This window comes from Hibiscus syriacus, unplaced genomic scaffold (genome assembly GCF_006381635.1).
Source record: "Hibiscus syriacus cultivar Baekdansim isolate YM2019G1 unplaced genomic scaffold, ASM638163v2 tig00116967_pilon, whole genome shotgun sequence".
In the NCBI taxonomy this organism is placed as follows: Eukaryota; Viridiplantae; Streptophyta; class Magnoliopsida; order Malvales; family Malvaceae; genus Hibiscus; species Hibiscus syriacus.
In genome coordinates this window covers 131,162-143,183 of record NW_024063491.1, presented here as the reverse complement: position 1 = coordinate 143,183, position 12,022 = coordinate 131,162, and the positions used below count along the sequence as shown (strand labels likewise).

General features: G+C 32.6%; 2 protein-coding genes across 5 annotated transcripts in view; both read left to right on the top strand.

Annotated features, from left to right (window-relative positions):
- Positions 1 to 12,022, top strand: part of LOC120191361 (protein SPIRAL1-like 2) — a 31,912-nt gene that overhangs the window by 14,387 nt on the left and 5,503 nt on the right. The window contains exons 1-3 of one of the 4 annotated variants that reach the window (XM_039194323.1): positions 41 to 111; positions 908 to 1,177; positions 1,837 to 2,061. In XM_039194323.1, coding sequence (XP_039050254.1) covers positions 917 to 1,177; positions 1,837 to 1,926 — 351 coding nt within the window. In that variant the 5' untranslated portion in view covers positions 41 to 111; positions 908 to 916 and the 3' untranslated portion in view covers positions 1,927 to 2,061. Of the gene's footprint in view, positions 1 to 40; positions 112 to 881; positions 1,178 to 1,836; positions 2,062 to 12,022 lie in introns of those variants that run through there. The other 3 variants (XM_039194324.1, XM_039194325.1, XM_039194322.1) reach the window with 3 other exon arrangements.
- LOC120191360 (MADS-box protein CMB1-like) lies at positions 9,107 to 11,571 on the top strand. Its single transcript, XM_039194321.1, has 8 exons — positions 9,107 to 9,430; positions 10,225 to 10,303; positions 10,449 to 10,510; positions 10,597 to 10,696; positions 10,788 to 10,829; positions 10,917 to 10,958; positions 11,153 to 11,256; positions 11,341 to 11,571. The coding sequence occupies exons 1-8, from the start codon at positions 9,246 to 9,248 to the stop codon at positions 11,405 to 11,407; spliced, it is 681 nt and encodes a 226-aa protein (XP_039050252.1). The 5' UTR covers positions 9,107 to 9,245; the 3' UTR covers positions 11,408 to 11,571.

Sequence of the window (12,022 nt, the reverse complement as noted above, 5' to 3'; positions counted from 1 at the left end):
AGTCATTTTCAATTCTTCTATATATTAAAAGAGAAAGCGCTCTTATTTCACTTTCATTCTGTCGCAGCTCCCCCACTTTCTCTCCTCCAGATCTGCTCTAAAAAAATTCAGGTAATTTTAAAACCCCAGCTCGAGATCTCATATTATTCTTCTTTTAAAGGTTTAGTGTTTCATCCACTGGTTCATTCATTCATTTGTTAGTTTTCGGTCTTTTTATTTACTGTATCTGGTTTGATGTCTTCCACCTTGGCTACGCATTTTCATTTGTTTTTTTGGATGTTATATAGAGAACCTATGTTTTCATATCGTGCTGTCTGTATCGATTTATGTAATCATATTATTTGGATTTTTTTATATTTTTCGTTTCAGATTTTTTTAATTTTATGATTATTGGACATTCTCTGAAATTTTGATTTGTATGTTGTGTTGATCGTTTTATCTTTGAATTTTATTTTTATTTATGATTAAAGTAGATAATTCATCCTTGCTATTGTTGAAAACTTGAATTAAACAAGAACCGGTTGTTATAATGAACAAATGTTCATGTGACCTTATATTGTGTGAAGTTATGGCTAAGCATTGGCGCATTTCATTGTCCAGCCTTTTATGGGAGTTATATTCAAGCCCACGTTTCGAGAAATAATATCAATGAAAAGTTTCTTTATGAAGAATTGTAATGGAAATTCTTTCGAATGTGCTTGGTTTGCTACCTTTCTTCTGCTTGTACTGAACAATGTTGTTTAAAATTTCCATTTATGGTATGATGTGCTTGATCTATAGATCCATTCCATCTTCCTCGGCTCCTGGCCCTTTTCTACTTTTTAGAACCAGATCATATATTCTTACTTTGTGCTATTTGTTTCCTCCCTCCCCGTGTGATTGACTTTGAACATTATTTGCTTGTAAGTCGGAAAAGATGGGCCGTGGAGTTAGCTGTGGTGGTGGGCAGAGCTCATTGGGCTATCTGTTTGGGAGTGGAGATGCTCCAAAACCAGCCGCAAACAATTCTCAAGCTGCTTCAACTGAAGCACCAGCTGTCTCGAAACCTGTTCCTGCTGCTCCTGCTCCTGCGGCTGAACCAGCAGATAAAGCCAAACAGATTCCTGCTGGTATTAACAGTACCTCCTCGAACAATTATCTCCGTGCTGATGGTCAGAACACTGGCAATTTCATTACGGTATAACTCATTTAATGATCTCTTTATGAGTCCTTCAATTATTATGATACTTCAAAGCTTGCCCTTTTATTTTTTAAAGTTGTCATACTTCATTTAAGTTCATTGCCTTTTCTATTTATTTTTCCACCAATCTTTCATTGAACAATATGAAACATGACAAAGATAGGGTTGCAGAATAGATGTCTGGGTGGTAAAGAGAGAGCTAGTTATGTACCTTTTGTAAATGCCTTGAAAAATAAGATTTATACTAATTTGGAACTCGAATTTCATTGGGGAGAAACTAGTAGTAAGGAATTGATGTGTATCAAAGTTCTTGGAATTAGATTGTTGGCTTTGAATTATTTCTTTGTTAACTGTTGTTTGGGTTTTTTTTTGCTCAGCAAAAACATTTTATTAGAAAATAAGCCTAAACTATATGCCTCGTTACTTACTGTTAGAAGTTGGCTTCCAAGTGTCCATCACTCCTCCCTCAGCCCTCCTGGTAAATGACCAGACAACTTTCTAGTATTAACCTTTTTCGAAGGGAAGCTGGCTTTAAGATAATCGGATATGTCTTGTTGGAAGCTTCATCAAAGCACTTATATTATGCTTGTAAAACTTGTCAGAAGATCAATACTTGCTTCGGTGGCGTCATTGAAACTGTTTTTCATTGGATGCAGGATCGACCTTCGACCAAGGTTCATGCAGCCCCTGGGGGTGGGTCGTCTCTGAACTACCTCTTCGGTGGGGGACCCGGTGATAGTAAATGAGATGGTGCCTTCATATCTCTCGATAAGTGGGGTATTGTTTGTTGATTCTCGGGGGAAGCCATAGGTTCTAAATGATGCTGTTTTCGGATCTTTTAATACAAGCAGCGGAAACTTGCTGCGGTTGCTTGTGTAATATACAGGCTTTTGTTGTGTACTTGTTTGATAATGTTTCAATCAAGAGTTCTCCAGATTAGATGCTTAAACATCTATTGCAGAACTCCATTACCCTGAAAAAGACAATTCTATATTTCTCATGTTATCAATACCCTTTTCCTTTGAAATTGGTTTTTTGGATTAGCATCGCACTAATATTCTTTTTTTTCCCCTTTGAAATTGATTCAGGGTATATAATTGATGATATTTATTGATACATGTTAGTCCAATAAAATTCTATATATCTAGAAATTTTAACCCGAAACATAATATGCATAAATGAGTGAATATAATCAATGCTAAACTCATTAAGGGAGACCTTTTATCTAGTGATGGACCGATGGGTGGGTAGAGTAATAACCCCTGAAAATTATGAAATTATCATATATTTTTTATTTTTTCTTTGTATTTTTTATTAAAAATCTATTATTACTCTTTAAAATTTTAGTTTATCTCCGTAACATTAAATCCTGCTAGCATCCTACTTTTATCGAACCTTATCTTTCCCTCGCCTTTGGTGTCAGAGTCAAAGCAAAGCATGCACTAAGACGAGCAGATGATGATAATTAATATAGTATTAATAAAGTTCCATAAACATTGTGTCACCTATGGCATCATGTTTTATTATTGAATGATTAAAAAGCTTTTCAAACATTCTCAAGTATATCAAGTGTACGGGTACATTTCTATTTATAAACTCATTAAAATAATATCTATTAGGTAGCTTTTCCCTAGTTTTTCTGTTCTCTCTACGCTCTCCCCGCTCGTCTTTTTTCTGTTTTGGTACGCTGGCCGCTATTTTTTATATAGTATATTTGATTTTTTTTAACTTTTTTTAATTTAATTTTATGATATGATTTCTTTTATTTTATGACATATTTTTGTCTGTATTTTGATATGTTTCAATATTTTTTATTGGTTGTTTAATCGATCTTATCTTTTAATTTTTTGAGGGATGAATTTGATATTATCTCTACTGATCAAGATATTGCATATTTGTTATCCTGTTGATTTGTCGTACTATGGACCTTTTGATGAATTTGGATATGTTGTTTGCGTTCGGAGATAGTTTTCTCACGATGTTCGACTCTGATTCGCGAATGTCGACAGTCTTTTAGTAACTTGATTCCCTATTGTGATTGGTTTGTTGATGTAGTCAAATATATTCACATCTTTCTTTTGTTCAAAAAATTTTTTTAATGACTTTTTAACCTTTTCTTTATAGGATCCTTATAAAATGTTGAATTTATTTGTGTGATAAAAATCATTAAAATATTGCTTAGTCCCGAAGCTAATCTAGTCAAAACTACAGTTTTGGAATATTCCAATTAGCATGAACCACAAGAGTATTTATAAATGAAGAAGAGATTATTGGTACATGATTCCATTCTAAACTTTTTACAACAGCTCTTATTCCTAACTTATATAGTCCCTTCCAACTTGCCCCTCCGCAGCATGTAAATCATGTGGGAAATTTGCATGTGGCACTAGTTGAGTATTAGTAGAGGTGCCTGGTTGGCCAACTCCAATGGGGTTCATTCCACGGTGCAGGAACAAATGCCAACAAGTCCCGTGATTGAGCCGACAGAAGACAGTGAGCACAATCCCAGTGTTGTTGCATTGAAATGCCATTGTTTCTCATTGCTATTCATGTGAAACCAAGATTTCTACTTCGAAAACACTCGGTCTGCATTCGAACCAAGGGTTACCATTTCCATAATTAATTGGTTTTGGATTAAATGTCCTATCATTTTCTTCGGTGTGCATTGTTATGGAATCTTATCTTTGGAGGGGGGGAATGCCTTCAAAATCATGGCTTGTGGACTGCACACTGACATCCATATTTTATACCATAATAAGGATCTCAAACCTACCATTGTCCCCTTCCCATACATATACGCATTGCACAGCGTGATATATATTCCGTGAATTTAGACACAAATAAATATGTCAATTTTTAAATTAAAATTATTAAACCATTAATTTATTTAATATATATATAATTAGAGGATATTGAAGTAGGCATGAATACTAAGCTTGAAATATTGACATTCTAAGTCACTTCCCACTCTTGTCCCCTTCCCAACAGAACATGTGGGGAATTAAGATTAGAATGAAAAGAAAAGGCTATCAAGTAGGAAAGGACTGCACTTTAAGACTAACACCATCTTTTTATTTCAATTTCCCCTTTCCATTTTTTTTTTGTTTCTCCCCTTGTATTTACTTTCTCCACTGCACTAATTTACTGCTTTATTTTCTCCACTCATCCGAATACACCATTCTACCCATTATTAGTAGAAGTATAGTAATGCTTTTAAAGTAATTATATGACATACACCGCGTCATCATTCATTTACATATGACATGTACTATACTATCATTTATATACATATGATGTGTGTCATATCATCTTTTATATATCTATAATGTATGTCATTCATCACTTGCGTCTCACATTTACCATCTCCTAACTTAAATATGTGACACGTGTCATATCATCACTTATATTCATGTAACATGCGACACATTATCACTTATGTGCACATAGTGTATGTCATGTCATCACTACGTATACGTAGGGGTGTGTAAATTCGGGTACCCGATTTTCAGGTATCCGAAACTTCCGGGTTGACGATTTTTCGGCCCGTGTCCCAACCCGGATGTTACGGGTATCCGGTAATCGGGTACCCGAATTTTGCGAGTACCCGAATTTTGCGGGTACTCGAATTTTGCGGGTACCCGGTAATCGGGTACCCGATACTCGGTTTTTAATTTTTTATTTTCAAATTATTAGTTTAAAAAAATATATACACAAATTTAAATATTCGAAACTTCGAATTACATACTCTAATATCCGAACATAAAATTTAAAAGTTCGAAATACAAAATATAATAATTCATAATATAAATAATTCATTATATTTTATATAATTATATATAAAAAAATAAAAACTAACCGGGTACTCGGGTAACCGGGTACCCGGAAAAATTAGATTTTGTGACCCGGGCTACCCGACCCGGCCGGGTAATTTTTTTTAGAGAATTACCCGGTTTTTTTAGATCCGGGTCGGCGGGTCGGTGGGTCGGGTCAACCGGGTCGGGTAATTTTACACACCCCTACGTATACGTGATGTGTGACATGCCATAACTTTGAACATATGACATATGTCACGTTATCACTTATGTTAGGGTAAATTACGTATTTAGTACTTAAATTATTAATTTTTATATGTTTTAGTACCTAAACTTTTAATTTTTTTTCCAAAACCATACCTAAAGTTAAAATTTTGTTTCATTTTAATAAACCATCGCTAAAAATTTAATGCTTTAGTACCTAAACTAACAATTTTGATATGTTTTACTACCTAAACTTTTATTTTTTTCCCAAAATTTAACGATAAGTTTTAAATAGAGTAATAAAATAAAATAAAAACTACACTTCAAATGTAATTTTAAAAATTAAAAATTTAAATACTAAAATAAATTAAAACTAATAATTTATATATTAAACGTGTAGTTTACCTATAATTTTATCAGTTAAATATTATTACAATCTCCATAAACCTCGGAGTTTTGTCATCAAAATGCTAACATTAATTTTAAAGCTTTTTGACCCTTCACTGTCAATACAACTCTTTAAGTGATTTGACTCCTCACCTTTTTCAAAAGGTTTAATTCTGCCTATAACCTCCTCATCTTTCAGTTTTTTATAAATTTGATCCCTCTGCTTTGGTTTTAGGATTTTAGTATTATCTTCTAGTTTGATTTAAAGTCAAATTTGAGTGATTAAATATATTTTAATTTTTAAAATGCCAAATAATCAAACTTAATAAACATGCTAGTGCTGTTATAAACATGCTAGTGCTGTTATAAACATGAAGATAAATCGAGGTAAAAAGAAAAAAGTTAAAAGTTTGATCAACACTTTTGAACGAAGATAAATCGACACGTGTCCTATTATCCTAGTCCCTGCGCTTTATGTCTGTATCTTGATCGTGACAGCATGCTTTTATTTTTTAGTCAACATTCATACACTGTAAGTCTTCCAAGTTTTACGGACGGTAATTTAAATGATTTACATTGGAATAAATTTTAAACAATTTGTTGGAATATTTTATTGACTCGAATAATAGTTAGTTGAAATTATTTTTTTGAAATAGGTTATTTGTTACAACATAGTTTAAAACGCATGAAGTATAATGCAATTTAATTTAATTTTGGGAGAGTCACATGGAGTATAATACGTCTCTCATATTTTTTTCTTTATTTCTTTATTTTGTATTTAAGGTTTAAGGTTTAGATTTAAGATTTAAGATTTAAGGTTAAGAGTCTAGGGTTAAGAGTGTATGTATGATTTAGGGGTTAAGATTTAGGGTTTAAGGTAACTCATTAAGGTAACTCATGGGTTAAATGGACGATTTTTATCTCTAGAAATTTTATTTCAAGTATCATTGATTGTCAGAATATTTGAGCGTCTATTATCAAATGATTGAAAGTTTCTATAACATATACTATTACTTATAATCACTCTAGATTAATAAAAATAATTTATAGATATAATCCTCTTAACAATTTTTATTAATTTGTCCTTAATTTCGAGTTATAAACACATTTGAGATAGGTGTACTAATGAAAATCTGGGATTGAAAGTATGGGCTTACGAGACAATTATCATTAAGTTTATGGATAGATATTTAGTAGTGAAATTTGTTGATTGGAATAAGTTTATTTTGTGAGTTGTTGACAACATATCCTTACGGCATGAATAGAGAGTCGTAATTGATGAGAAAATAACTGTTAATCGATATTCTTTTATGAAAGAGAGGTCATTAGAAAGAAGAAGAATACGAGATGTAGGTTATGGAAGGTTCAATCCCCTTTTTCATTATTGATTAAGGTATTTATAGCCATGTTTGGTATGTGTCCATCGTAGGATCATTATGCTATTTGTAGACTAATGAGCTAGACAAATTTAGTTGTCAGACCTTAGATTACATTCTCACAAATCTTATGGCATGTCAAAGGTTTTATTTATATATTGTAGTTGATTAATTATAAAGCTTGTATTAGGAGGACGTGAGCTTGTTGAGGGCTTTGGTAGGTAAAGGGGTATTTTTTTTCTCAATGTGACCCTCCAACTCAGAAAATAAATCTAATGTGGACCTTTAACCTATGTTTTTTCATCGTTAATCATTACGGTGCTAACGTTGCAGTTCACGATGCTGACGTGACAGTTCACAGTGCTGACATGCAGTCCATGATGACAGATTAACGTGGTGAATGCCATGGTAGATGGGCTAAATTAGTAACTCTAACATGGAAGATGAACCGCCACATCAGCACCGTGGACCGTCACATTAGCACCGTGAACCGACACGCCCGTACTATAACGGTCAAACGACCATATTAAATTTATTTTATGAGTTGAATGGTCACATCGAGAGAGAAAAATAAATCAAGGCTCAAATTAGTTTTTTTCAAAAAAAATACAAATACCTCTAACGACATTTTTCTTCTTCTTTTATATATCAAAACATGTACTTATATGTGATTTTATGAGATAAATGCATATAGTTAAATATTTTTTTGAAATATTTTTTAGAGACCTAATCATAATTATCTTAAATTTTGGAGGTCAGAACACTCTCTAATCCCATATACAGTAATTTTAGTCACAGTTGCAACAAGTAACACAAAACTAAAACAATATAGATGGAGACTAAAGCTAAATGGACATAATGATTTATAAATTAAATATGAATCTTAGCTTAAAAAGAATTTAGACAGAAAAGATACGAAAACAGTCCTTCATATCCAAACATGCCTTTGGCTACCTTGCTTTTGTGCTTTCTTCGTCTTTGACATGGTTCGGCGACCCCTTCCCCATGTCGCAACATTTTCAGAACCAAATTCCTTATTCTTAACCCCAATTTACATTCCCAGCCCCTACCCCTCGGGAGCATGTCCATGGAAGATAGGGATATTAGTGTCACATAATCTCCAAACAAAACCAGTGTTTCTGATGTTCCCCACGTTGTCACGACACGTGGATTCCCTTAAAAGTTCGAAATCTTAATTGAGATTGACGTTGACGTCATCCTGTCAACTCAAACTAAAATTCACAAAAAAGGAATCCAATTTCCATTTATTTTGTTTAGGGAAGTTATTATAATCATTATGTTCTGAAGGTTACTGCTTATTAATTATTATTTGTAAAATTAAATAGTAAAGGAAATTTAAGGCCAATAGAAGAGAGGGAAAATTGATTTTCTTATCTGGATGATGATGTTATTATAATCATTATGTATTAGGGTTTGTTTCTTACATTAATTATTGTCATAAGAGAGGTGTCTAAATTCAGATTTCACAATAAGATTTATCACGGTTCATCTTAATCAAAATATTAACGATATTATTTTGAACTCTTGAAGCATTGAATGTTTTATTAACTATTTTGGCATAGCCAACATGTATTTTAAGTTTTGTCTTTGAGTATGAGTGATAGTCTCATATATTGCTCGTAGTTCAACAAGAAGAATCGAGCATCTTTTCGCACTTATTGTATATTTTCATATATTTAAAAGATTAAATTTTTTATTTTCATCTTTTATTATATAATATATTAACATTATTTTAAATGATTTTTTATGTATTAAGTTTAAAAGATTATAAAACAATCATTAAATTTGTTAATTTGTTATAAACTAATCATTGGGACATTATAATAAACATAAAAAATTTTAATGTCATTTTGTAATAATGTAATGATAATTTTTAAATAGTTTATTAAATTTAATTATCGATTTATAATTTTTAAAAGTTTAATAAACACAACCAACGTTTCAAGTATAGTTTAATGATATACGATGTACTGTATCCTAACATTTTATTAAAAGGAAAAAGAGATATTTTTAGAAAATAAAAACAATGTCATAGTTGTCCCTCCGTCCTTTTCATCTTTTTCCGTATGAAGGGAGAATGAAAACCTAACAGCTAACATCATAGTGCCCTAGCTATACACCACTAGTCGTAAAAAGAAGAAGAGCTTCTTAGTTGTTACCCTAAGAGCAAAAACATAAACTGGTTTCTCAAAATAGAACAGGTTTCCTTATTTTGTAAGAAAGAAAATAAAAAAGGGCATATAATACTAAAAAGAGCTTGTGAAAATGGGGAGAGGAAGGGTAGAGTTGAAGAGGATCGAGAACAAGATAAACCGACAGGTAACCTTTGCTAAGAGAAGGAATGGGCTGCTCAAGAAAGCTTATGAGCTTTCCATTCTCTGTGATGCTGAGGTTGCTCTCATCATCTTCTCTAGCCGTGGCAAACTCTATGAATTTTCCAGCTCCAATAGGTAAATATATAATTTTTTTCTTTCGATTTTGATTGCTGGGTTTAGATTTTCTGGGGGTTTCAGAGATCTGATTAAGTCACTGTAAAACTCTGGATTTATATATCATGGGAACCAGTGATTCTTTCTGTGTCTCTTGTTAACAAACAAGATGTTCTTATCCCTACTTTTTGGATTTTTTTTCATACTTCATGTCTTTGATTTATTTTCACAGCTTTTTAGAACCCTAAAATATGATGTTTTTCTGGTAAAAATGTGTTAATTGTAATTTTTCCCATAATTATAAGACTAAATGTTTTATTTCCCCCCCCTTTACGTGTATGTTAAATTTCATAGAGCTTAAATTACTTGTTAATGAATAGGATCTGTGCAGATTAATAAATTTTCTTTCTTTATATGATTTATTTCATACTAAACACAGTTTAATAATAGTTTGAGAGCTATAATTAATTTATAAGGTCTTTTAAATGTGATTATACAGGGCAGATTTCAAGTATGTTTTCAATTGATAATCAGTCTTCGATCAATGAAGTAATTGTGTTGTGTATCTTGTGACTGAAATTTTCATTTACAACTCAATGTTCAGCTTTCTTCAAAAGCTTACTGCAAAATTTATGCTATTATTAGGGTAGCCTCTTAGGGCCTCCTCTCTCATATCTTTCCTTCATCCATGCTACAATATATATCATATGTACCTTATATTTTATCCTTTGTAAATTAAGATTAAAAAAATTAAAATATAAAGAAAATAATTATTTGAACTTGCAATCTTTAATTCATTTTTTAAATGTTTGCAGCATTGGTACGACACTGGAGAGGTACAACAGGTGCACCTATGGAGCATTGGAGCCTGGTCAAACAGAAATGGACACTCAGGTTTGATTCTTCAAATATTTTAAATCCATGCATCAAGCTCTTTATTTATTTATATTTCAGAATTATCAGTATAAACACCAATACTCTAGATATATGCATATATATGGATATGATATTCTTAAAAGTGTTGTATGTGATCAAGCAGAGCAACTACCAAGAATATTTGAAGCTGAAAGCAAAAGTTGAGGCCCTTCAACGTTCACAGAGGTAATATCAACAAAACCCAGTTTTAAACATGATGTTAAAATGTGGATAGTTTTGGCCTTCCCGTGAATGTAGTTGGTGTTTTATAGACTTTTTCTGGGGGAAGATTTAGTAGACCTGGGCTCTAAGGAATTGGAACAGCTTGAGCATCAGTTGGACTTCTCATTGAAGAAGATCAGGTCAATAAAGGTATGTAAATGTAATCAATGTACGTTGTTTTTAATGTCATGAATCTGGTCATATTTCTTTCCTTTTGATTAATGGTGAACTTTTCATGCAGACGGATATTATGGTTGAGCAACTTTCTGAACTTCAAAGAAAGGTATAAAATAGCACCTGGAATTCATTTTAATAGCATATAATCATTGAGCTTTCTGATATCAAGATGGACGTACTTTGTTGTTTACAGGAGGAAATGCTACTGGAAAATAACAGAATCCTGCGGAAGAAGGTAAAAAAAGATGTTTTCATATAAGGCTTAAGAGTAAGGACATATATGTTATAATTAAACCATTGGTCACCGTATTCGAATGGGGAACAAAAATAGACAATCTTGTATCTAGACAACACTTGATCGAACAAGAAATGGATAATCTAGTGTCTTACCCCTTATTGTCTGGTATTCATATTCCGATACATATGCAGTTGGAAGAAGATAGTTCAAGAGAATGGGAGGCATACAATTACACCCAGCAAGGTCCTCCTCAGTCACGGGGATTTGTGGAAGGCACCACTTCTCAACACATTGGGTAACCTTGTTTCTTGTGTACAATTCTATGTAACGTAGATCATGTCTTGCTAATTCTCATTCTCATCTCTTGTTATTGCCGCAGTTATAATATCCAAGCTCAGCCCACAACTTCAGCACACAATGGATTCGTCCCTGAGTGGATGCTTTGATTTGATTGTTTTCTATCTTCAAGAAATAAAACCTATTAAAAAAAACAAATAAGCCATTTCTAGCTAACATATAGTTTGCTGTATCAAGCGTGCTTGATATTTGGGGTTGTAATAATACGGATCCAAACAGTATCAACAAGTTACTCATAATGTATATGACACCACCCTTCGTGTTAAATGTTTTAGATTCATGAAAAAGTGGGACAGGTATTCGTCTTTTCAAGTGGATGAGCCATATGAGAATGTGAACAAAACAAAACAAACCGTCCGACAAATGTTGATGATGAATGCTCGGCTGGTTGTAGTTTCTCTTCATCGGTTGTTGTTGGTCTCCCCTCAATCTATCTGTCTCTTGTCGTCGTTTTCTTTCCCGGTTCCGAGCTTTATTGGTCTCACCAAAAAAAATTTCGACATTGGAATGCTATTTACGTATTTTTATCTCAATCGTTTATAAAAAAATTGCTACCCCAAAGTTCGTTGGGTAGTCTTTGTCTTTTGCCTTTTGATTCAAATGATGTGTCGAATCACTATAATTAGGTTAACAGTGCTTTGTACATCATCTTCCTGCTTCATCCTCATATATTTCCTCTATTTTATAAAGAGTTTGGATCATAT

Coding starts and splice junctions, on each gene's coding strand:
- LOC120191360 (XM_039194321.1), top strand. CDS start 9,246: ATGGGGAGAGGAAGGGTAGAGTTGAAGAGGATCGAGAACAAGATAAAC. Junction 9,431..10,224: donor GAATTTTCCAGCTCCAATAG/GTAAATATATAA, acceptor AAATGTTTGCAG/CATTGGTACGACACTGGAGA. Junction 10,830..10,916: donor TTTCTGAACTTCAAAGAAAG/GTATAAAATAGC, acceptor TGTTGTTTACAG/GAGGAAATGCTACTGGAAAA.